This window comes from Hylobates moloch, unplaced genomic scaffold, assembly GCF_009828535.3.
Source record: "Hylobates moloch isolate HMO894 unplaced genomic scaffold, HMol_V3 SCAFFOLD_17, whole genome shotgun sequence".
Lineage (NCBI taxonomy): Eukaryota > Metazoa > Chordata > Mammalia > Primates > Hylobatidae > Hylobates > Hylobates moloch.
The window spans coordinates 61989970-62017219 of NW_026652292.1; the positions used below are offsets into that span (position 1 = coordinate 61989970).

Below are 27250 nucleotides of genomic sequence, written 5' to 3' on the forward strand. Positions count from 1 at the left end.
AAAAAAAAAAAAAAAAAAAAAAAAAAATTAGCCGAGTGTGGTGGCATGTGCCTGTAGTCCCAGCTACTCGGGAGGCTGAGGCAGGAGAATCGCTTGAAACTCCTAGGGAGGCAGAGGTTGCAGTGAGCCGAGATTGTGCCACTGTACTCCTGCCTGGACAGAGAGAGACTCCGTCTCAAAAAAAAAAAAAGAGACAGAGAGAGAGAGAGCGAGCTAGTTGCATTAGGACAGAAGTCAGAGAAATAAGGAGAAAGGCAGGAAGGAAGAAGTGACACTAGGTGCTCAGAGAAAGGACACATAGTGAGTGTGACATCAATGTCACTATCATATGGAAGTTTCAGTGGGCTCCTTGTTCATTAAACATTTATTGAACATTCACTTTGAGCCCTGTTCCAGGCATAGAAAGGATAAATAATGTTCTTCCTGCCTTCAAGAAACTTCTAGTCAATTGTGGAGACATATATAGTATTCAACAAACTTTAAAAAGCTCACCTACTGTATCCCAGACATTGTTTTAGTCACCAATGTGGTAGAAATGAATAAGAGACCCTGTCCTCAAGCAATTTGCAGTCTGGTGGATGTACATAAGGTAATTAGTGTATAACTAATAAATGTCTCAAGATCTGTGGGAAAAAAAAAATTTACTAAGGAGGGAGGAAGTTCAGTGAAGGCTCTAAGGGATCTATATGGCCTGAGCTGGCCCCTGACATGTAGAATTAGGCAATGGGACAAGCAGAAATAGTACGACTCTCTCTTTCCTGGATCTCTCCTGGAATTGACAGTATCCAAGTTTTTGCTAATCTACCCGCTTATAAACACTTACATTATTCAATTACTAAGTTCAAGTGTTTGCTCAATAAAAACTTTCCTGACCCATCTCTCCTCACTCCCTGTCCCCAGACTTGTAGAACTCACTCCTTTATTGTGTCTCCTGCACATTAACCTATCACAGCACTGATAATATTATATTCTAAATTATTTGTTTACCTTTACTTTGCCTTTTTTTTTTTTTTGAGACGGGGAGTCTCGCTCTGTCGCCCAGGCTGGAGTGCAGTGGCGCAATCTCGGCTCACTGCAAGCTCCGCCTCCCGGGTTCACGCCATTCTCCTGCCTCAGCCTCTCCGAGTAGTAAGGATGCTGGCTGGCTGCTGGGATGGATGAATAAAAATGGATAGAATTTTCATGTTTACCTAAACAAATCCCCAAATGTCCTGGCTCTGAATCGCTTCTAGAATATTCTTCTCAAGCTTCTATAAAATGGCAATTTATACTTCTTGAGATGGGAAAATGATCCCTGAAGTCTTCTCTGAAGAATTGAATGTAATGAATACTTGTGTGGTAGCATTTCCCCTCTCATGTCTCATTCACAGAACACCCCAAAACATAACCATTTTGCTATGACAGAAACATGATTTCTTCATTTGCAGGCAGCCATGATGAGCTTGCCCCTCCTGGAACATGCAAAACATATGCTGTCTTTCCCTAGCTTTTGGAGGTTTCCCCACACAGGCTAGCTCTGGGGAAGTTGTTTTCTGCTTGTCTTGTTTCTAAGCATCTTTTGCTCATCTTTCCTAGCTGCACGGTTCTAATTTCTGATTGCCTGGATGACACATCAGCTAGGCCAAGTTTTTGATTCCTTAGTCACATGGGAAGTTGGGTCAGGAAAGGGGGGCTGCAGAGGACTGGGGCACAGAGCCAGCTTTCCCAGGAGTTGGCAATGATTGTACTGATTCTGCGTATTGTTTTAAGGGTACACCCCTGGGGGCCTAGAGATTTCTGCTGATCCTAGGGACTTGGAGAAGCTCGAAACCTAGTGCAAAAGACTCATCTGAGCTCAATTGGATGAAGCCTGGGGATATTCACTCATGTCTTCCAAATATCTGTCTAAAAACGTCTCATTTCTGCTATTTCTATGGCCAAATGAATTGTCACATCCATGTGCATACCTTACCCAACAATCTGTTTATCAAGAAAGAGGAGCCTGTTGTCTCCCAATTTCTGCTTTCCAGGCGACTGATATTAATTACTTTGCAGCAGGAACAGTTTATCTCTGGCTGAAACCAAAGCAGATGAAAATGCTGCCGTGCTGTAAGACTTTTTTTTTTTTCTTGAAAGGATGAATGGGATGAAGATACTTATCTGAGAGAACAGGTTTCAGGTGGAGCCTCCATCAGCAGTACTTTGAAATGTATTGTTAGAATATGGCTGATCTGGGTAAGGAATAAAAATACCGTGTCATATTGTGACTACATTAACTCATTTCCAACACAGGAAGCTGAGGCCCCTGCACAATGATAGACTTGTTCTGAAAGTAGAAAGCACGACCTCCATTAATGACGATGGACCTAGTTCTCAATTACTGGCATTACTTAAAAGATACCGCTAATCCCAGCATTTTGGGAGGCTAAGGTGGGTGGATCACCTGAGGTCAGGAGTTCGAGACCAGCCTGGCCACTATAGTGAAACCCCCATCTCTACTAAAAATACAAAAATTAACCAGGTGTGGTGACATGCACCTGTAGTCCCAGCTACTCGGGAGGCTGAGGCAGGATAACAGGATAATCTTTTTTTTTTTTTTTTTTTGAGATGGAGTCTCACTCTGTTGCCCGGGCTGGAGTACAGTGGTGCAATCTTGGCTCACTGCAAGCTCTGCCTCCCAGGTTCACACCATTCTCCTGCCTCAGCCTCCCGAGTAGCTGGGACTACAGGCACCCACCACCACGCCTGGCTAATTTTTTTGTATTTTTATTTCTTTTTTTTAGTAGAGACGGGGTTTCACTGTGTTAGCCAGGATGATCTCCATCTCCTGACCTCGTGATCCACCCGCCTTGACCTCCCAAAGGAGAATCTCTTGAACCTGGGAGGCATAAGTTGCAGTGAGCTGAGATCACCCCACTGCACTCCAGCCTGGGTGACAGAGCAAGACTACATCTCAAAACAAACAAACAAAAAGATATTGTTAATTGCCCTAAAGCTATGGCCCTACTTTAGACCTAATCTAAGTACCCTAGTACAGAGAACAAAGTTTTAAAATCAACCTATCCCCCTTCTAATTATTAAGATTCTACCCCCAAATGATTTCTTCTGGGTAGTTTGCATGTAGAGTCAGCATTGAATCCTGAAGAGGTTGACTGAGAAATAATTAGGACAACCTGACAATGAAATAATGGTCTACCCTAGTTATGGGACTCTAGGGCATTTATTTCTTTACATGTCTTAGCCTCGGTTTCCTCAATAGAAAATAGGAAAAGAAAGCCAACTTGGTGGGGTTGATCTAACCCATTTTTTAGGTTAATCTATCTAAAGGGACCTGGCAAACAATGGTCATGCTCCCTTTTCATAATTAGTGGCCAAGAAGATAAATGTCTTTGAAAAAATGGAAACTAGTGATAAAATTTGGGTTCAAAGGATACATTTGGCTGGGGGTGGGGCTCATGCCTGTAATATCAGCACTGTGGGAGGCTGAGGTGGGATGATCACTTGAAGTCAGGAGTTTAAGACTAGCCTGAGCAACACAGCAAGACTCTAACCCTACAAAAAATACAAACATTTGCTGAGTATGATGGTACATGCCTGCATTCCAGGCTAGTTGGGATGTTGCAGCAGGAGGATCCCTTAAGCCATGGAGATCGAGTTCACAGTGAACCATGATTATGAGACTTCACTCCAGTCTTGGCAACATAGCAAGACTCTGACTCTAAAATAATAAAAAAATTAAAAATAATGCATTTTTAAAAAATCAATTTTATTTTACTTCCCATACACTGTTCTAGACAGTGAGGCCAAGGGAAATAAAAACAACATAAAGGCTCTGGCCAAGGTTGGAACCAGAAGCTCTGGGTTCTAGTTCTGGCTTTAATGTTGACCAGCTGCAATTACTTTGCCAATGTGCTTTACCTCTCCAGGATCCATCTGCTACATCTGTAAAGAGGGAGATAGTTTCCAATTCTGACATGCTATGCAAATGAAAAAATGTACTTTGTGCATCAACCTCTCATCTTTTCCTGGCCACTCCAGCCACTCCTTTATGTTCTCCTTCATTAATTACTGTTTTTCTACTTGAATCTTTCATGCAAATATTCCCTTGATTGTTTTCTTTAATCATATTTCTTTTCTTTGTCCATGTTCTCCTTGAGATGTATCATTGACTGCAGTAATACTGACTTCCCTAAGACCATGGGAAATGACTCTAAATCTATTTCCCCAACTGAAATCACTCTCCCAAGCTTTTGACTCACTAACTACCGGACACCTCCTTTTGAGTTTTCTCCCAAAGTTTAAACATAGTATGTTCCAAACTGAACCCATTATCTTATTCATGACCAAAATCTACTTATATTCTTCCATTTTCAGAGATTGTCATCAACTCAAACTTCCCTGTCCCAAAGCTTAGGAATCATCACAAGCCCTCTCTGCCATTCACAATCACATCTAATTGATTACCAAGTCTTGTTTATTTTACTTCTTTCAAAGCCCTCAAATCAATCGTCTTTCATCTGCATTTTTCCATTTACAATCAATTTCACTATATCTTCCACTTTGCAGTCAAAACGTTGCTTCTAAAATGCTAACATTCTATCCTATCTTATCTAGAGCCTACCAATAGTTTCACCTGGTTTCCTGGAATCAAACGTAAAGTCTCTAGCATCAAGTATAAGTTTATCCCTGAATGATCCCCACCCTCTCATTCAAAAGTTATTTTCACCACGCTCTCAGCCCCACAGCCCCACTCTTACTGCATTTTTTGTGTTTTGTGGAATAGACTCTATTATATTTCTAAAATTTTGTAAAAGCTGTTCTCTCTGCTTGGAATGCCCTACCTTTCTTTCTCTATCAGAGAGGCTATGGGAGTTTTTTCCAGGGTGGTTAAGAGTCTATGCTTTGGGGTAAGACATACCCGTGATCAAAGTCCAGATCCAGTATTTATAAGCTATGTGATAGTAGGCAGTTTATCATCTAAATTTTAGTAGTATTACTTTTAAAATGCAAATAACAATACCTACTACATAAAGTCATTGTAAAGATTAAATATGATGTGTTTAGTGTGATGCCAGGCACATAGGAACATCAATAATTGGCAACTCATATTTGTCCTTTACAGCTAGACTCTATGATCCTCCTCTCTTCTCCCAACCACACCTCTCATGTTCTGCTCTGGAATTTACATTACGGGATGCCAGAGATAGTCTATTTTGTTCACATTTATTTAGCACTTGTCATTGTCTGACCCAAGCGGGCCTACCATAGAATTTCTGTTTCCATCAAGATTCAACTAAGTCACTGTTTCTTCTAGGAAGCTTTTATTGAACCCCTAATCTTCCTTCAGCATTGGTTAATTACTTAAGTAATAGGCTCTGTTTATACACAGTTGGAATTCTACTCTCTTTCTTCGGTAGAGTCTTGAGTTTCTGGAGGGCAAAGACTGCAACATTTATACCTTTGAATCCCCAATACTTTTCCCAGCTTCATAGAGTAACACTAAAAAAAGCCTTTATGAATGCATGAGTGAATGAATGAATGGCTGGATGAGTGATGAATGAGTGGATTCTCTCTTTACCTGTGTTTCTTTCTTTTCCTCTTTTCCCCCTCTTATTATGCTCCATTTAAATTCTAAGAATCAGGTAGAGAATGTGGAAACTAATGTATATCAGGCAGGTGAGGCCACACCTTCACCCAGAGGAGACATGTAGACTGCCCCCTGGTGCTCTGCTGAAATTGTATTAATAGTGGCACCTGGGAAGGAAAGGTGCTTTGATCACAGGATCTTTAGACAAGCTTTCCCCTGAGCAAGGGCATGAGAACAGCACAGGCAAGCTGCTGGAGAATTTTGCAGGCCTTCCTGAAAGGAGTCTGAAAAGCTGGTATGTAGGTCAGTGTCCAACCTGGGACTCTGCCCATGGAGGTAAAAATAAGAGCCTGGAAGGACTGAGTTTCCAGATGCCCAGGTGAGAGTGGCTGGGGGGAGATGGTCTGAAAAGGAGAAGAAAAATCCCTTTAATCTGTTCTCTGGGCCACGGCCTCCAAACCACCTTGTAGGCAAGGCACAAAGCTGAGATGACCCTGATATGCATCGAAATGAAAAGTTTGTGTGCAAATCAGGGAAAAATCCTTTCAGCACCTACAGGACGGATGCCAGGGAGTTAACATTTGGAAATCTCAGCTCAGTGCCAGGACGTTGTTTGAAAAGGAGATCTTGGAGCAAATGCCAGTGAGGTACAGAGGAGAAGAAGTGAGGATAAGGACTCCAGGAATTAGCTATTCAAGAATGTTCCAGAAACCTGATAGCTGTTTTCCCTGTCAAAAGAAAAAAAAAAAAAGAGAGAGAGACAGGAAAAAAAAAAGGACATTCAAAGGAGCGTTCATCGAAGCAGGCTGCTCAGGGTTTTCAGGGGAATTGGGAGGGCAGATGCTACAAGGTTATTGGAGTCAGTGTCAAATGCGAGAACAAAGTGGCAGTGACATGAGCTAAGAAATGACTAAGCACCCGAGCCCTGGAGTAGTAATAGATGGATCCAAATGCCAAGTGAAGCAGTTGTCTTAACTCATTTGAATACTTCTGAAGAGGTGATGAAAAAATAGCAGGAGGGATGGAACCTCTTCTGTTCCGGAATATCCCAAGATGATAAGATAATGTTGCATTACTCTGTTACTCTGTGATTTGCTTGATCTGCCCTTCCCTATGGCCGCTTTCTCTTTAGTTTTAGAATGAAAGTTTTAGGTCCAGCGCACATAGGGTTTCCATTTGCTATAGGGGCTGCTGTTCTTAGGATTTGATTCCTACTTGCAGTGTGGGACTCTGCCTCTCCCCATGAAGGGGTGCTCAGAGTTTTAAGATAAGAGCATGGTTTGGCACTCAAGCAGGTAAGTTTCTGGTTTACATTGAACTTCCTCTTTCTTCCTCTCTTCTGTTTTTCCTTTTCTCATCGCTATTTCCATATATTGAAAAACCTAAAGAATTTGGACCTAAGGGATATAGTGAAGTGAGCAAAGTTAAGGAGGCAAAATTCATATATACAAATTGTATTGTCTCACATGGAGTGTTTGTATATGAAGAGTAATTGAGTAGGTCTTTAGCATATATTAGATGCTTTATAAATACTCCTATCCCTGCTGCTCCCACTCCTTTTCAGTTCCCTCTTTCATTTCTGCTTTAAGAAAGATAAAGCTTACTTTGAAAAGAATTATTGTCAATGATAGCCACCATTTACTGAATGCCTCTTCTGCACCAGACTCTACATTAGAATATTTGTGACATCAGTTATGCCTTATCACAATTCAGAATGGGAGCAGCAACTGTCCCCACTTTACAGATGAGGAAACGGAGCTAACACACAGTAAGTCACTTGCTACTGCTGCTAAAAAGTGATAGAGCTGGAATGCGAATTTAGGTGTTCCGCACTCTAAACCCATGTTTTGTTTTGTGGTTGTTTTTGTTTTTTTAATGCTGCTGCATTTCTCTCATGGATCATGCAAATGTAGCTTCTTGGAGCAAATACATAGCATTCCTTCGGAACTGGGGCCAGGGCTGTTTAAGTTGGTGAATTACAACTTGGGTGGCCATCCCTTACCTTTGGCATTCTCCTTCCCACTCCCTCTGTTCAAACAGCGACAAATCATGCTGTCCTTTTAGTCAAGCACCCTTTTATTCTTTCCTGAAACTGTGTCTCACCAGCCCTATCCCTGTCCTTTAGGGGCCCAGGGTCTTAATTAGCTAATGAAATAAACTTATCTTGCCTAATAGCTCTTAATTCCAAAGTCAGTGCCTTTCCTTAGGTACTAAATACAGAGTCAAAGAGAGAAATTTCAGCTGGTAAAGGTTGCTGAGAAAGATAAATTTTTGAAGTAGACAAAACTTTATTGCCTCTCAAACCTCAGAGAAGCAGTCACTTATTCTATCCACATGTTTTTGGCATTTCCTTGCTTACAAAAGCCCCACTGAAAAACTGAGTATAGAGATCTAAGCCTCTAATTGTCTTAATAATAAGTTTCAGTTAGAAATGACTTTCCATAATTTGTTAAATATTTCCTGAGCACCTACTATGTGCTAAGCTCTGTTCTAGGTAAGACATTCAGAGGAAAGCAACTCAAGCACCTGGAGATAGCCTATGCTACAGGTTGAGTATCCCTTCTCCAAAATGCTTGGGACCAGAAGTGCTTTGAATTGTACATTTGGGGGGCTTTAGGATATTTGTATTATACTTGCTGCTTGAGTGTCCCTAATCTGAAAACGTGAAATCCAAAATGCTCCAATGAGCATTTCCTTTGAGCATCATGTCAGCACTCAAAAAGTTTTGGATTTTTAGAGCATTTTGGATTTCAGATATTCAAATTCGGGATGCTAAACCTGTACTAAAAATTTTCCCTCTATCTTCCTCTGTCATTAGAGAATTTTATAGCTCATTGACCGCTTAAGAAGATACCTTTGAAAAGATCAGGTATGTGACTAGGGAGAAAAAAAATTAAGGAAAAAAAAGAGAAATATTAGTTTGAAACTGCTCACTTAAAATTACTAGTTTCCATCAATGACAATTTTAAGATATTAAATACATTCTGGAGTAACTTGTCAAAAAAAAAAAAAAGGTGCCATTACTGATATTCTCCAAGGTTTTTCTAAGATCAGGGTCAGTGGTGGGAAATAAGCTGGAAGATGAATAGAGTGTCAGAATGCAATTGAGTTCCAAGCAGTTACAGCAAGTTCCCCAGTAAACACAGCTTGAGCAAGTTTGTTCCTGATGATGGTTAGGGAGGCCTTTGGTGAAAATGATCCAGAGAACAGCTGCTTTCTCACCACACAAAATACCGTTGGACCTTCCTTACTTAACCTATTGGAAAGCTTCCATTGGCATTCTCTTGTGAGTTAAGGCGGAGAAGGAGGTAGTCTCATGAACCTCTCTGCTCCTCTGATTCTGCACTCATTTTGATTTTGTTAAGAGACTTCAGTATATTCTTTCCATGGCCCAAGTGGAACCAAATCCAAGCTCCAACTACCAGCTGTGTTTCTTTGGGCAAATTTGTAACTCCTCTAAGCCTCAGTTTCTTCATCTGTAAAATGGAGATAATAGTAATATGGCTAATAATAACAGCAAGCATTGATAAAATGCTTATTTCTCTGTGGAGACACTCTATGTTGGAGATACCTTATCTCATTGGATGCTCACAGTCCCCACGAGGTAAGTGCGATTACACCTACAAATAGCTATTTTTATCAAGAATCATGGTTGCAGTTCAGAAATTACTAGAGGTGACATTTAAAAAAAATCATGGTTATCTTTTTTAAAGTACAAATGACTGTGCGACTTCTGTGATAATCATCATTGCCAGGGAGGAGTTTTCATTATTTAATAAGTGGAATACTTTGGAAGGGCTTCTTCATGTAAATAGATATTGCTACCTTCAACTCCTACTGAGTTCTCTCATGGTAGTAGGATATAAGACATTTAGTGGGCTGAAAATATATATTACCTGGTAAACAAGTATGTAGAGCACTTACGTGTGATACTGATTCCTTGTCAAACTCAGAGAGACAGAGAGAGAGAAAGAAAGAGAGAACGGGGGAAAGAGACAAAGATGGAAACAGAGAAAGAGACAGAGATAGAAACAAAGAGAGAGAGAGAATAATTTCATATGCCTCATTTGGCACTCGAAAATGAAGCAGGAAATCACGGTGTCCCCACCTGGGACCCCGATTCTGTGACCTGCTGATATGGTCTGGAAATTCTCAACCCAGTGGAACCCAGGGACACAGGTGTTTCATCTTCAGCAGGGTCCTGTCGGGGCCTCTCTATCGGAGGCCTCAGTCCTACACAGAGTACATTCTCCTTGAAGAAGGAAAGAAAGACTCCTTCTAGCTGCGCTGTCACAGAACTGCTATCTCTTCTCTCCATCCCTGCTGGCCTAAGTCTTTTCTCTGTTTCACTCTTGTTATGGGAGCTGTGAGAAAAGAAAAATCAATTCTCTAGTTAAGGTCAGCCAGTAGAATTTGCTCCTAGGTCCCCTAACCACGACCTGATGAATCCAGCCACATTTCTCCCGGGTTACAATTCAATAAAGCCTCCTAATGGCCTTTATCATGATTTCCCTCCACACAGGCTCACAGCAGCACCTTTCATGCTCCCTTATAAACCTCCTTGTAGGGCAATAATTTTGCCTTTTAGTTTTTCTGGATCATTTTGGAGGTGAATTGGGCCAGGGTGGGGGGTGAGGGTGAGGGCTGAAAAAACAAAGCTTTTAGCCGCATCTGGTTATTCAATTTAGTTTTCGCAGCAAATTATTATAGCATAAAAGTAGCTTCAGATGGTGCTGACTGAGGATGGCTTGGCAGGGTTACTCCCTGGGCTTTACCTGGTCCCTGAGTAGTTATGCAGCATCTTTTAAATCATTTGTTCATTTATGCTAGGCCAAGTGTGAGAAATATTTTATGAGCACCTACCAGGTGCTAGAGAATGAAGCTGCGGAGAAGAAAGAGTCCAGGTTGTTGCTCCCAATCTAAGTTGGAAAGACAGACCAGTAAGTCAGTGAGGACATTAGAATAAAGGCATCATAGAGTCCTTAGCTGCTTTTCAAGTGGCAAGAGAAGCCCCCATTTTCCTCCATAGGGGCAGACAGCATCAGAGAAAATCTTTCTCGGCATAGCTGCCATGAACTGAATCTTGAATGTCAAGGAAGAAGCAGAAGTAGTGGGCTTGCACATATGCTAAAATTCCATATCTGCCATGTGTTAGGCATGTTACCCTGGACCTATTACTGACCCTCTTAAAATGCAGGTTCCTGAGCCCTAAAATAGGTCAGCCTTGCTTGCAGAGATTTTGTGAAAATTAGCAAAATATAGGCAAGTGCTAGACTTATATCCTTATATCCAACACAAAGTAGATACTCAAGAGATGAAATTCTATTTTTGTTATTATTATGTATGATAATTTTTATTTATTGAGTTTATCAAGTATAAACTTAATAATAATTAGAACTTGAGCATGATCCATTGAGGAAATGAAAAGCTTTCAGTTTCACGGATATTTGCAATGGGTATAGAGGGGAAGGGTAGGAAATCTGGAGTGGAGACATGTGGATGGTTATGCAGGAGCCAGTTCATTGAGAGCCTTCAGTACAAGGCTTAATGCAGTACAAGGCTGTCATAAACTGGCTCCTGCATTAAGAAGCAGAGATTCATTGAAGGTTAACCACTTTTTAGGAAAGGGGGTGTGTAAGTAATTAGATATCCAGATGATGATGTGGCCCTTATTGCCAGCTATCTGATCCCAGTTCATAAAGCCTTGGTTCTTTGACCACCTAGACATGGAAAATAAAAACCCAGGCACCACTTTGCCTCTGAAGAATTCTCAGCAATTTTTCAGAAAGTAAAACATCCTCTGTGAAATTCTTGAATATTTCTCCCCCTCACTCTGAGATGCCCTGAATTTCAAGCAGCTATAATGTTGCTGACTCACTTCTAGTTTCATAAGGATCTGGGTTGACTCGTCATATGTTATAAATCTCCAGTTTATGGAATCGCTCCTACTGCTGTAAGGTAGACTTGGAAGTGTGTCAAAGGGATTCAAGGTGGGCAAAACAGAAGTTGAGCTTGAGTCTCATTATTTTGCTTATTTTGTTTTTTCAGTGAAGGGAGACCTTTAATGATTTTTTACAGAGGGCCATTATTTAATTTTCATCTGAAGGAAAAAATGTCAAGCAGTCGACTTTAAAGATATATGTCTAGGTAAGACTGATTGTATTTAACACAAATTTCCCAGAGCTTCCTTTAATCTATTATAGAATCTTTCTATATCATTCACGGCAAAAGTATGTCAGGCCTTTGATGGAAAGCAAATTTTCTCTTTTTAGGATTTTGGTGTGACTTTGTCTATTGTGGACAGGGACATCTAGCCACTTTAAGAAATTGAACACTCAAGCCTATGCATTACAAAGAAAATGCAAAGGTATGGAAATGTGCAGTAACAGAAAAAAAGGCTAGAATGAAGACAAATATGGCTTATGTTACAATTTTGTTTTGGTTTGTCTTTTCCTAAGATTCAGCTATATTGGCAAAGCCTACAGAATAAACACCATAGGACTTGAATATAAGTTTGCAAGCAATCATATATCAGGGCAACTCTTTACTATTGAGAGTAAACTTGTTTATGTCTTTGTATGAGTTGCGCACTCCTTCCAGAATACACAGATGGATGGACGGATGGATGGATGGATGGATGATGGATTGTTAAGAACAGCAGCCCTTACCTGAAAACGTAACTCCTTCACTCAGTGTTATATATATATATTTTTTTAGCTTTCAAAAAGATATAATCTCAGCTGGGCACGGTGACTCACATCTGTAATTCCAGCACTTTGGGAGGCCGAGGTGGGCGGATCAACTGCGGTCGGGAGTTTGAGACTAGCCTGACCAATATGGAGAAACCCCGTCTCTACTAAAAATTCAAAATTAGCCCGGCGTGGTGGCACACACCTGTAATCCCAGCTACTCGGAAGGCTGAGGCAGGAGAGTCGCTTGAACCCAGGAGGCGGAGGTTGTGAGCTGAGATCACGCCATTGCACTCCAGCCTGGGCAAGAAGAGCAAAACTCCGTCTCAAAAAATAAAAAAAAAAAAAAGAAAGAAAGAAAAAAAAAGATATAATCTCTGAATGCACTAATTATTGTTAGTAATTTCTTTGAGGTTATTTTGTATTGTTTTCTTTTGCTTTTTTGCTACACCTTGCTTTACTCCCTTCTCTTTCTGGGTTTAATCCTCCTTGGACTAAAGCCAAGGTCAGAGAGAGTAATATGCAGTGCAACAGACTGCCTAGTAAAACATATCTCTTTATTAGGAAATTGAGCTTCTACCTTTTACCAAGCTGTGGTTTCCTATAGGAAGAAATGCTGACTCATAATACAGGCAAGGTGATGTGTACATGCAAATACACAATTTTATCTTTTAGGCCGATTTCATTGAACAACAGATCTGTGGTATCCGAGAAGTTGTCAAATACTCAGGCTTGATTTTACATAATTATACAATATAGAATGACATTAGCTCTGTATTTGCTTATTGTTGTATCATCTCTCTCCCTCCCTGGAAATGTAAGCTCCATGGGGAGCAAGAGTTTTGAGGTTTTTGTTAACTAATTATACCATCATCTAGAAAGGTGCCTAACACGAATAGAAACTCATTAATTATGTGAATAAATGAGTAACTTAGTGCAAAGTCACAATACTCTCCTTTATTTGTTTCCAGTTTTTGCTTCATGCAGGCTTTTGGTACCTCCCTTGGGGAGGGTTCATGGCATTACCTACAATGAGAGAATTTAGGGTTATTTTTCAAGTTCATGTCATTATAACACGGGGAGCTGGGATTCCTGTGCTCATTCTTTCTCCATGACATCAGCTGATTTTAAGTCAACCTTTCTCTATTTTTTACACTCTTTTTACTTCTGGCTTGGCTTTAATTAGAAGCCCATTTTTTCTTAGTCTTTTTTTTTTATGTACATACATTTATTTCCAAAATGTTATTAAGCTTAATTTTATGCTTTATTTTGTTCCCCACAAACTATATTACATTTTCTTTGTACCTTCTCATTTGCTCTTCTCCTATGTAATTCTTTCCTTTCAAGTCACCAAACAGCAATTTGTCTGAGTTTCCTGATAACATCTCTCTTTATTTTGGTATCTTCTGCAGTATATTTTAGCCCTTTTTAAATATAGCCTAGATAAAATAAGTACATTTCATGTACTTGGAAAGAAAGTGTTAAGCATTAACTCCTAATAATTCACTCCTTATTAGTCTCCTTTCAGGTAAGTTGCCAGATAGATTTCAAGTGATAAATGGAAGGTCACTCAAACAAAGATCCATTTTCCTGGATAGGGGAGGGGCAGTGTTTCAAAAGTCACATCTAGAAGCAAATTCCTTCTAATGACAGCTGTAGTTTCTCCAAAATGACAGATAAATAATCTTTTGTATAGGGTTAGTAGAGTCATCTTTTCATACATAACAATAAGAATAGTTTTGATAAAATTTCAGTGTTCAGCTATAAAGACAAGGGGACAGAGATAAAAGCAATTAATTATCAATATAAAGGACATCGATGGTTTGCTGGCTATGGTAATGAGTACAAGTATCATAATTATGGGGCTTTGAATGAATTCAATGAGATTCTGTGTGTCTTCTTGAGTAGGTAGTCTTGAAATGGCAAAGTCAATTAGGACTGAAGGGAAATAAGAGGGTAGAAAACAAGACTAAAACACTCAGTACCTTGTACCCTACCACCCGCTACAACAACAAAAAGATATTATCAGTTCCCGGATCAGCATGGATTTGTGTTTGAATCATGAACCATACCTGTACAATGTGTGTATGCAATTGTTAAAAAATACAGTTATGTGGCCGGGGGCGGTGGCTCACGTCTGTAATCCCAGCCCTTTGGGAGGCCAAGGTGGGACAGATCACGAGGTCAGGAGATCGAGACCATCCTGGCTAACACAGTGAAACCCCCTCTCCACTAAAAAAAAATACAAAAGGTTAGACGAGCTTGGTGGTGGGTGCCTGTAGTCCCAGCTACTCAGGAGGCTGAGGCAGGAGAATGGCGTGAACCCAGGAGGCAGAAGTTGCAGTGAGCTGAGATCGCGCCACTGCACTCCAGCCTGGGCGACAGAGCAAGACTCTGTCTCAAAAAAATATACAGTTATGTTTTACATCATATACCAACTCCAATTGATTGGTAGTGGCTGCCTAGAACTTTGCATTCAGAAGGATTCTCCAGTATTAAGTGGTATCTGTGAGAAATCATGTTATAATTATCAGCAGTGTCTTGTGGGCATCGTACTTGCAAGTGCTAGCATTAAGTTCTATGACTTTTTTTGTTTATTCATGTCTAATTATTACTTCATAGTTTATTTAATTTTCTTCTTTTTTTTGCTGTTGTTGTTGTTTCTAAATCTGTTATTATAAAATTTGCTTCTGGGAAGATTGATGTATCATGATAGCCATCTGGCCCTTGTATTGTTTGCCCAGTTGGGACTATTGCAAAACTGCACCCTGACAGATTTCATGGCAGATAGCATATATCCCACATGGACTGTGAAGAAACAAGAGACTTTGACCTAAGAAAAGAATAAGATATTCAGTGCAAAATTCACTGTTGATTTTACCAGAGCAGTGATACTAAAGACTTCAACTACATTACAAAGACTCTGTTGAGGATGCTTTCAACAGCAAACAATAGCAAACCCAGTTCACAGTGGTTTAAAGCAATATGAATAACTGTTTATCATATCACAGGAATCAGGAGATTGATTATTGCTGATGTGTTCAGTAGCGTAATAGTGTCAGGATTTGCAACACTTCAACTCTCTTGGGGTTTTTCTCATGGTTATCAGAGGGATGCCACATCACCAAGTTTCATGTCCACTTTTATGTAAGGAAAAATGGGGTAAGGTAAAGAACCAGTGGCATCCCCTTTTGTCAGTAAAGTAAAAGCTTTCACATATGACCTCTGACCTTTATGTCTTCTTATTTAGAAGCATGTCATATGGCTAACACCGGTTGCAGAAGCAGCTGGGAAAATATATATTTACCTTTAGTGCCCTCTGTGGTGGATGAGACAAGGAAGAAGGGTATTACCAATAGTCTCTGTTACGGTGTACCTCTTAGCCTAGTGGCTATCCATACATATCCTTCTTCCTATAGATATGTTTTAACAGAGGCTATTCATCCATGGCAAATAACCACTTCCATGGAAAATAACCACTCACATAATAGCATTTATTTTAGGATCTAGCTTGAAGTGCAGTATTGCTGAGTGATGTACACTCCTTACTATCAGATCCAGATGTGGATGTTCTGGTCTAGTGACTAATAGCTAAAAAACAAGTTATCTGTTCCCTTTATCCAGCATAAAGTGTTGGTGAGCTGGCCAGGCGCGGTGGCTCACACCTGTAATCCCAGCACTTTGGGAGGCTGAGATAGGCGGATCACCTGAGGTGAGGAGTTTGAGACCAGCCTGGCCAACATGGGGAAACCCCGTCTTTACTAAAAATGCAAAAATTAGCTAGGCATGGTGGCACACACCTATAATCCCAGCTACTCTGGAGGCTGAAGCAGGAGAATCGCTTGAACCTAGGAGGCAGAGTTTGCAGTGAGCTGAGATCGCACCACTGCACTCCAGCCTGGGCGACAGAGTGAGACGAGACCCCGTCTCAAAAAAAAAAAAAAAAAAAAAAAAATTTGTGAGGGAACAGGATACCTACAATGAAATCTCCATCTTGGGAAAAGGAACAACGGGAATTATTTACAAATTGCTGGCCTATAACACACACATTAAACAGCAAAGACTTTGCCCTGGCAGTGGAGTAAATTCCTTTATTAGACAATCTGCTCATCCCTGTCTTTTCTAGGAGGATCCCTAGGATCTGGGAGGATTAGGGAGATAAATATGCTAATTACGTAGATGGCCACACCTGAAGTAAGCTTGAAGAAGATGCTCTTCTGAGGAAGGTACAACTTTCCTAGTTTATTTCTTATTCACATAGGTTCAAGGGCTTAGGGGTTAACAGTCAAAGTCTGGGTTTCTTGAGCAACATCATCCTCTCAAAAATATAGTAACTCTGGGAATCATTTTGCTTCTGATAATTTCCACATGGGGTAACTAAGAGCCAGTACATGTGTAGGCATAGTCTCTAATTGTGAGACATCCTATATCCTAGTGCCTAAGTTTAGGGATTAGTCTAATGGACAACACCTTGTGGAGATATGAAAAATATAGGCTTGTATTGGAAGACATTATCCTGGAGAAATTCTTCGTTAAAGAGCAGATCTTAAATATTGGAATGTTTTTACACTTCATGGTAATTAGCTGCTTACCCAAACTAGCAATCTGTACCCTAAGATCTCACTGCTAAAGGTTTAATGCTTGTCAAAGTATAGGGGCCTTCAAGGATCCATCTCCAGCCTTGTTGCCAACATTCATTTGATTCTTCATTGCCTCCACCTTACCAGGTATTAATATTAAATATTTCGTCTATCAACTCTGGCTTATACTCAGTTAGGGCAGCAGAGAAGTATGTTCCTTAGTATGGGGGATCCTGGGACAAAGGCAAACATTTTCTGAGAAAATGTCACATTAGGAAAATGCTAATCAAAGCCTTAAAAAGGACATCAAGTTGTAAATGCCACTTATAAGAAAGTTATAACAAATAAAGAGAAGGTTAAAAAATAGATTGGTTAGGCCGGGCGCGGTGGCTCATGCCTGTAATCCCAGCACTTTGGGAGGCTGAGGCAGGCGGATCACGAGGTCAGGAGATCGAGACCATCCTGGCTAACACGGTGAAACCCCGTCTCTACTAAAAAATACAAAAAAAGTAGCCGGGTGTGGTGGCGGGCGCTTGTAATCCCAGCTACTGAGGAGGCTGAGGCAGGAGAATGGCATGAACCCGGGAGGTGGAGCTTGCAGTGAGCCAAGATAGCGCCACTGCACTCCAGCCTGGGCAATAGAGCAAGACTCCATCTCAAAAAAAAAAAAAAATAGATTGGTTAGAGACAAAGTATGAATTGGTAGAAAGTGGATTCAGGAGATAATTATGCTAATGTGGACTAACCACTGTGGCATTCCTCTCCTGTGTGTCTTGGCACAGTGCTCTGCCCAGGGGCAGGCCCTTAAGCCATTGACCCATCTTCTATACAAGCCAACCAAGGAAGGGTGAGGAGCAGAAGCCCACTTAATCAAGTACCACCAGTGTAGGTGGGCAAGGGACCAATGACTGGAAGGTCAGCAAAAGCAAGCGGGGAGCAAAAAGGTGCCACGGGCCTCAGAACACAGGCAGGGTCCAGAGTTGAAGAGGTTAGAAAGTTGGCAGAAACAACTCTAGTAATAAGGCTTGAACTTTGATCCTAGGGCAGAAAGTGCTCCATTGTACTCTATTACTACCTCCTGAATGCCAATGAGTTAGGATCACAGATGCTGGGCATTGTCAGAAAGTCTCAAAGCCTTTTTATCACTAAGGCCAAGAGGGAGATATCAGCAAGAACTTTTCCGGATTTTACTAGAACACTATTTTTTAATTTTTAATTTTTATCCATTTATTGTCATATTTTTGAGAATACGACATTATGATTATTAACAATAGCTGAGATTGTTGGAGGGAGTGCTTACAACATGCCAGACACAGTGTTTAGTGCACTACATATAATAAGTATCTCATTTAACTGTCATAATAATATGAGGGTTTTTTTTGTTTTAATCATCCTCACTTTATAGAGAGGATACAAGTCTCCATCCTCTTCCTTTACATTATTTGTACAAACTGTACAGTTTATTAACCCCACATTAGTCAGGGTTCTCTAGAGGGACAGAACTAACCTTGTATTAATCAGGGTTCTCTAGAGGGACAGAACTAACAGGATAGATGCATATAGAAAGTGGAGTGTATTAAGGAGTATTGATTCACATCATCACAAGGTGAAGTCCCACAATAGGCTGTCTGCAAGCTGAGGAGCAAGGAACCAGTCTGAGTCCCAAAACCTCAAAAGTAGACAAGCTGACAGTGCAGCCTTCAGTCTGTGGCTGAAGGCCTGATAACCCCTTGTTAACCACCAGTAAGTCCAAGACTCCAAAAGCTGAAGAACTTGGAGTCTGATGTTCGAGGGCAGGAAGCATCCAGCAAAGGAGAAAAGATGAAGGCTGGAAAACTCTGCAAGTCAAGTCCTTCCACTTTCTTCTGCCTGCTTTATTCTAGCCACACTGGCAGCTGATTAGATGGTGCCCACCCAGATTAAGGGTGGGTCTGCCTCTCCAAGTCCACTGAATCAAATGTTAATCTCCTTTGGCAACACCATCTCAGACACACCCAAGTACAATACTTTGCGTCCTTCAGTCTAATCAAGTTGACGCTCAATATTAGCCATCACAAGTCCACCCCTTGTCAACTTCAACCCATACACACTTCCTGAAATAATACATAATCTTCAAATAAAAACAATAATAAGGTCATAATTATGCCTAACATTATACAGCTCTCCTTTGTACAACTGGAAGTGCACTAATCCTTAACCTAAGCGCTATTACATAAAGTTAACAACACTTAAATGTTGATATGAAGTCAATAAATCCTATGTCACATGATAAAGGCAAAAGAAAGGAAATAAAATGAAGATTTTTCTTAATACAACTGTATACATGTGCAAATAAGTTCTTAACAAAAGAAAGAGGAAATACTCATGATAATTACATTCCTCGTTTCTGCAACTGGTCATGTGGTCATAGCTGGTATTGATGACTACCTTCTACTACCCATTCTGTAGTCATAGTTGATATTGATGATTACCTTCTTCTACTACCCTTCTTCTACCCATTTCCTTTGCCTTCAGCAAACACCTCAGCAGGTCGTGGTTTTTTACCTGGTGGAGTGACCCAAGCCTTTATTCCCAAAGAGTCTGGGCCATTTGTAACCCTGCCTGGATTGGGTTGTTGTAGGTTCTCATTGATCTTAATTACAGGGCATGGTAATACTAAGAGATGCCCTAGGGGATCTCCTGTATTCCACACATACTCTTCCTTACCTCCATTGTGAAGTAGTAGACTGTTTTCATCTTGATAGTCTGGGTCAATCATCCCAACCAACACTGTAACTCCCTTCTTGGCCATTGACTTAGAGGTAGGAGGAGCCCAAAGTGGCCAGTGGCAATCTTAACTTCCAGTTTAATGGAATCATTGTTGTGTCTCCTGGTGGCAGCACTCCTCTTTCTAGAACTAAGACCTCTAGGCCTGCAGAACATAATGTCGCAGGAAGAGGAAGCAAAATTTTTGCTAATGGGTCATAGGGGTGATGGTGAGTGGTGCCACTTCCACTTCCACCCCATGATTCTGGACCCATGAATCCTGGTTATGGGACAAACGGTACCATATATTGGATGCTGATTCAGAGAATACACAGCCTTCTGGAGAACTTTGCCCCAGCCCTGCAAAGTATTGTCACCTAGTTGATATTGTAATTGTGACTTCAATGGGCCATTCCACAGTTCCATCAATCCAGCTGCTTCAGGATGATACGGAACATGGTAAAACTAGTGAATTTCATGATAATTAGCCTACTGCCACACTACTTTAGCTATAACCTGAGTGCCTTGGTCAGAGGCAATGCTGTGTGGAATACCATGATGGTAGATAAGGCATTCTTTGAGTCCATGGATGGTAGTCTTGGCAGAAGCATTGTATGCAGGATAGGCAAACCCATATCCAGAGTAAGTGTCTATTCCAGTGAGGATAAACCACTGTCCTTTCCATGATGGAAGAGGTCCAATATAATCAACCTGCCCCCAAGTAGCTGTCTGATCACTGCGAGGAATGGTGTCATATCAAGGGCTCAGTGTTGGTCTCTGCTGCTGGCAAATTGGGCACTCAGCAGTGGTCATAGCCGGGTCAGCCTTGGTAAGTAAAAGTCCATGTTGCTGACCACATGCATAACCTCCATCCCTGCCACCATGATCACTTTGTTCATGGGCCTATTGGGCAATGATAGGGGTGGCTGGGGAAAGAGGCTGAGTGGTGTCCACAGAATGAGTCATCCTATCCACTTGATTATTAAAATCCTCCTCTGCTGAGGTCACCTATTGGTGAAAATTCACATGGGATACAAATGTCTTCCCAGTTTTTGACCACTCAGAGAGGTCCATTCACATACCTCTTCCCCAAAGTTCTTTTTCACCAATTATCCAATCATGCTTCTTCCAAGTCCCTGACCACCCAGCCAAACCACTGGCTATAGCTCATGAATTAGTATATAATTGCACATCTGGCCATTTCTCCTTCCATGAAAAGTGCACAACCAGTTATACTGCTCAAAGTTCTGCCCAGTGGGAAGATTTCCCTTTGCCACAGTCCTCCAGACCCCAGAATGGTAGCTCCACTGATAGCTTGCACCATGTACCTGGAAAAGTCACAGACACTCAACACCAGCCTTTGAAGACAACCAGGATGAGGGCTGTGCCACAGGGGAGGAGCTTCCCAAGGCTGTGGGAACCCACCTCTTGCATCAGCATGACCTGGATGTGAGACATGGAGTCAAAGGAGATCATTTTGGTGCTTTGATTGCCCTGCTGGATTTGGGACTTTCATGGAGCCTGTAGCCCCTTCATTTTGGTCAAATTCTCCTGTTTGGAAGAGGTGCATTTACCAAATGACTGTACCCCCATTGTATCTAAGAAGTAACTAGCTTACTTTTGATTTTATAGGCTCATAGGCAGAAGGGACTTGCCTTATCTCAGATGAGACTTTGAACTGTGGACTTTTGAGTTAATGCTGAAATGAATTAAGACTTTGGGGGACCATTGGAAAGGCATGATTATGTTTTGAAATGTGAGGACATGAGATTTGGGAGGGGCCAGGGGCAGAATAATATGGTATGGCTGTGTCCTCATCCAAATCTCATCTCGAATTGTAGCTCCCATAATCCCCACGTGTCATGGGAGGGACCCTGTGGGAGGTCACTGAATCATGGGAATGCGTTTCCCTGTGCTGTTCTCATGATAGTGAATATGTCTCATGACATCTGATGGTTTTTAAAGGGTAATTCCCCTGAACATGCTCTCTTGCCTGCTGCCATGTAAAACGTGCCTTTGCTCCTCCTTCATCTGCCACTATGATTGTAAAACATCCTCAGCAATGTGGAACTGTGAGTCCATTAAACCTCTTTTCTATATAAATTACCCAGTCTCAGCCATTTCTTTATAGCGGTATGAAAATAGACTAATACACTCTCTTTCTGACTCACTGTCATCCATCCATCCATGTGTCCATCCATCTATTCACTGATTTAATTAACTAATTTAACACATTGATATGCACATTTTTATGCTAGGTGCTGGGAATACAATGGTGAACAACACTGACAAACTTTCTTCTTTGGAAGTTCACAGTTCAGCAGAAAAAAATCAGACAGCTAATAAATCATCATTTGTGATCAAGTGTGAAGTATAACAATAATATGCAAGATACAGTGTGACTTCATCGAAAGGGCACTTAATGTTGTTTATCAAGAGGCAGAACAGACTTTAAGAATAATATCTAAAGTGAAAAACAAATGGTCACTAAGAGCTCACTGAGCAGGGGTAAAACTATGTTCAAGAGCTAGAAAGGTACACATTTCCTACCTGGAACATCAAGTGGGAAAGACAAAAGGATGAGAGATTAAGAAAAAAAGAAAGGCAGAATGCCCAGCTGCAAGGGCATTCTGAAGGGCTTGGACTTTATCTTAATGGTACTGAGAAGCCTTTGATAAGTGTTAAATAGATGAGTGACATGATTTATTCATTTTGCATTCCAGAAGTATCACTCCAGCCACAGTGTGGAGGACAGACTGGATGGGGCAAAGCTGTAGGCAAAGTCATCTGGGATCAGTCAGTTACAGTCACCAGGGAAGAAGTAGTAATGGCTTGAACTTTGGCACTGGCCATTAGGATAGAGAACAGTGGATGGGATGGAGAGATATCTAGGAAGTCAAGTCAAGCAGAACTTGTCATGGGCCTTCCATATGGATTGTGTACTATAATGCCTATGTTGCTATTCATCTGGAGTAAATATCACTGAATTAAGATTTCATGCCATGTTTGTAACATCTAAATGAGTGACTGGGGGCTTATGGGAAGCCTGTGCCTGCAAAATACATATTTTCATATTTCGTAATACAGGACAAGAGAACCTCTCATTTTAATGAAATAAGCACAATATTTATAGCAAAGGATGGGTTGTATTAGAGCACCAGGAGGCTTGGTTTACACTTGAATTATTTTCCTCCAGTTATGGAACCAAACGGAAGCTCCACTGGGAGGCATTGAAATAAGGAACGCAGCAGGGAGCTTTAGGGGAGCTCTTCCCTACAGTAGTTGTTTATTTTGAAAGAAATGTATGGTAGAAAATATTTCCGGCCACTCAAATTCTACCTTCTGGTTCACGTGACTTTCTTTTTTTTTTTTTAAGGGAAGGAAGACTTGGAGCCAGATTCTAAGAAAGCAAAATGACAGCAACAACTTGGGACAATCTGGACTCGGCCTGGGTGTCCATGCTAGGCAGTGATGTAGAGCCAGAGAAGGCTCATTTTAAAATCTGTTTCACAGACAGAAAGTACATGAATAGAAGCTCCTTTTTCAAATCATATTTCTTACCTATTGAATTTAACTTTCATCCACTTGAAAAGTCTCATATTTTACTGCCAGTCATCTCAGTCACTATTCAGCAGACTATCAAGAGCAGGTTTTTCTTGCCTGTGGAAGATACTTTTATTGTTGTTGTTTCATGATCTATTCTGTAACATACTCTTATTTCTATCTTGCTCAGGCCTAATTCCCAATCTCTCATCATTTCTGAGCCTAAGCACCTCATGCCTTGTCTTATAAAGAGTTACATCACATTTAAACTGGCATTCAGATAAAGCTAGATATAGAAGCTCTTTCTTGCCATTAAGTTATGGCTCTCATGCCATTGCTTTCTCGTCATTTCCCAGGGAAGAAGGCAGGGTGTTAGAGGCCCTTCAGTGCATAATGGCTTTTTTTCTCACTCCATCATCACAAAGCACTTTCTTAAAGGATGGTAGAGAAGATAGAGTTCCTGTGATACCACCATTAGCTTCTGCCCGGATGACTGGAATAAACTTCCACTATCACTTCTGCCATCCTGCAACACACTCTCTAACCTGCAGCTAGTGGAATTTTTAAAAATATAATCTCCCCTTTTCTGTCCCCTGTTTTTAAGCCTTGGGAACTATTTGAGCCCTTCATAATCTTATCTCCGATTTACTCTCCATAGATTACTGTGGTTTATCCAGACTGATTTTCTATAAGTTCCCTGGATAGGCGTGCCATTCCTTTCATCCAGGACTTTCACATATAATTCTGGCTGTCTAGAATAGTCATCCCTTTCCATTCTTCAGGTCTCATCTTAACCCTCATTTACTCTGTTTTTTTTTTTTTTTTTTCCCTAATTCTTCAGAAGCTCATAGTTCTCTTTATTTTCCTTATCACATCTCTTAACAATTCTGTTTTGTAGTTGCCTGTTCAGTCTGTCTTCCGTGATAGAACATAAGCCTCTTGAAAGCAAGGACTGCATTTCTCACTTTTCAATCATCAGCATCTAGCACCGTGACTGCAGTAGAGTAAGAGCTTGGTAAACAATTGTTAACTCTTTAGGGTAAGAGAAAAGTTCTCAACTTCACAGCAAAAATCCCTCTCATTAATCAATGGAACTACCTAATATTAATTCATTAATTCATGTTCACTCAATAAATATTTTGAACAGTTTATAAATATACCATGGACTATGTTGTGTATTGAGGATATGGAGATGATAAAGATATTTTTTTTTCCTCAAGAAACTCTGGGGAAATAGAGACGTACATGGTTATAATATGATGTAATATATGGCATAATAAATGTATGCATAAATTGCTATGGAACATAAAGGAAGTAATGTTTGTTTACCTGAGCATCTAAAGGGATAGACTAATGTATTTTGTTAGACTGATAACCACTTACACTTCATCAAGACTCACAACTGAGAAGAACTCAGTTTATGAGTTCTTTTAAGAAGGGGGACGTGTAAGAAGAGCTCATAACTGAGCCTGATGAAGTGTAAGCGGCTATCAGTCTAACAAAAGGAAAAAGTCAATTCCTAAAAGCAAGAACCAACACATGCAAAGGATCAAAAATTGATGAGAACATTGGCATATCCAGTAAGCTGAATGACCAATAATGTGCCTGATGATGGTCACTCATTGAACCTGGCAGGCTAGCAAGGGGCTAAATAATTATGTCTTTTGATGCAAATAAAAAAAATTGGGGGCTACTGATTGATTTTAGGTAGGAGAGAGATATGCTCAGGCTGGTACTCCAGAAAGATCACTCTAGCACCAGTGTTTTAGAAGATGGATTGGAGGATGGTAATATTAGAGGCCAATGAGACCTGTTAGGAAGACTTTTTAATTGCATTAAAAGTATGAGAAATATGGTAGACCTGCTGTATGTAACTTTCTGGCCATATATCTGGAGAGAAAGTGAAATGATTATGAGTGGTTTAGGAGGTAGAACTGCATTGCCAAGGTTTGAAATATGCTGTTCCTTCTTGGATTATTATTTCCTCCTTTCTTTAGCCAAGCCACTCATCCTTTATTATTCAATTCAAGGGTTGCCCCTGGTAAGTTCTCTCTGACTCTTCCACCGCAGTCTAACTAAGATACCACCTCCTTAAGCTCTTATCAAATATATCATGTTGCCTCTACAACATTAAATTGTAAGCAGTTTGAAAGCTAAGAGAAGATTCCACCTAGCAAAATGTTAGCACAGTGACTGGCATAGGGTATACATTCAAAACTACTTCTTGCACTGATGAATGTATGAGTGATTAAATGACTACTCAGAAATGGGAATTTCAAGAAAAAGAACAATTTAGTGAGATTCTCAGGCTTCTTACTGGATGATAAGGAAAATGATAGGAATAATCACAGAGATAGAAATAACAGGGAGAAACAAGTTTGGAGAATAGTTTGGGAAAGGTGACAATGATGACATCTATTTGGAACAGGATGGACTTGAGCGGCTTATGAGAAGAACTCCTAAAAGTGAACTGGTATGAAGTCCAGAGTTGTGACTTATAATTTATAGAGAGAGGGTAGTTTAGTTATCTATATATAGATGATTAAATCATAGTTTAGTCACCCAGGAGCATTAGGTAAACTGAGAATAAAATGGTCTCAACAAAGAGGCCTGAGTATCACCAACATAGTTGTACTTCGTTGGAGAAGAGGTCAAGGAGAACCACAACAAATGTGTGGACACTAATAGTGTAGTTTGGAGAGAGTGTTGCTATAGGAGATAAGAACAGAATACATTTCAGGAAATAGTCAACAATATCAAATATTTCCAAGAGGTCAGGTATTATAAGGGTCAAAAATAATCAGTTCATTTGTTTTGTAATTAGACCGTTTGTTAAGTTATGTATTACTTATAATGATTTTAATGGATTCTTGGGGTTACCACAGAGTTGGTACTGGATTGATAAATAGTCATTAGAGCCAGTGAGGGTAACATATTCTAAAAACCTTGGTTGTAATAGAAGAGAAATGGCTGGGGTAAAGAAGGAGGAGAAATGAGAAGTGAGCTGGCCGGGCGCGGTGGCTCACGCTTGTAATCCCAGCACTTTGGGAGGCTGAGGCGGGCGGATCACGAGGTCAGGAGATCGAGACCATGGTGAAACCCTGTCTCTACTAAAAATACAAAAAAAATTAGCTGGGCGTGGTGGCGGGCGCCTGTAGTCCCAGCTACTCGGAGAGGCTGAGGCAGGAGAATGGCGTGAACCTGGGAGGCGGAGCTTGCAGTGAGCCGAGATCGCACCACGGCACTCCAGCCTGGGCGACAGAGCGAGACTCCGTCTCAAAATAAATAAATAAATAAAATAAGAAGTGAGCTATACAGTGGAGGGAGTTTTTTTTTAATATGGTAAAAGATAAACATGATCACATCTTGAGAATAAACAGTGATTTAAGAGGGAAACACTAATAATACAGGTGGAGGAGATGTTTCCTGAAACAAGGCTTAGGATAGAATGGTATCGAGAGCCCAGATGAAAGAATTAGCATTGCCTGAAAGAGAGTCACATCTCTGTCTGAGATTAGAAGGAAGAAAGGCTCAGTACAGGCCTAAGTTTGAATTAAGTGGGGAATTCATTCACACTTGATTTATTCTATTTCTCTAGGAAGAAGGTATCAAGATTATCTGCTGAAAGTGAAGGGGACAGAGGTGATAAAGAGAACTTGTAAATGGTGACTGTCGACTGGCTTCTCTGGGAATTAAACATGGAAGTAAGCAGAGTGATAAACAAAATTATTGTGTAGCTGTGCAGACCTTACTAAAATGAATGAAAATGTATCTACTGTGTATTAGTTTGCACAGTTGCGTGATTTTTTTCAGCATCAGGAAACAGTGTGTGTCAAACTAAGATAAAGAAGGCAGATAATTATAGTGATGCAAGATGGCATTTATAGGGTCACACTTGAGTTTCTAACCTGAGGTTCATGATTCATAGTTTATATACCACCTGAGGAGTAGTTATCTTGTGGACTCCTAAAAAGGAATGCGACAATTTGTCTCTCTCCGGTGCACTCTCTCACTCTGTGTGTGTGTGTGTGTGTGTGTGTGTGTATATATATATATGTGTGTGTGTGTGTATATGTGTATGTATATATATACACACACATAAATAAACACATATTTATGTGTATATA

General features: G+C 40.6%; 1 protein-coding gene across 7 annotated transcripts in view; it reads left to right on the forward strand.

Moving 5' to 3' along the window:
• Positions 1–26853, forward strand: part of PPARGC1A (PPARG coactivator 1 alpha) — a 337407-nt gene extending 310554 nt beyond the window's left edge. For 5 of the 7 annotated variants that reach the window (XM_032135352.2, XM_058430084.1, XM_058430086.1 and 2 more), the window contains one exon: positions 26722–26815. In XM_032135352.2, the coding sequence (XP_031991243.2) occupies positions 26722–26785 (64 nt within the window). In that variant the 3' untranslated portion in view covers positions 26786–26815. Of the gene's footprint in view, positions 1–16381; positions 16440–26721 lie in introns of those variants that run through there. The other 2 variants (XR_009210503.1, XR_009210501.1) reach the window with 2 other exon arrangements.
• Positions 26854–27250: the final 397 nt, after the last annotated feature.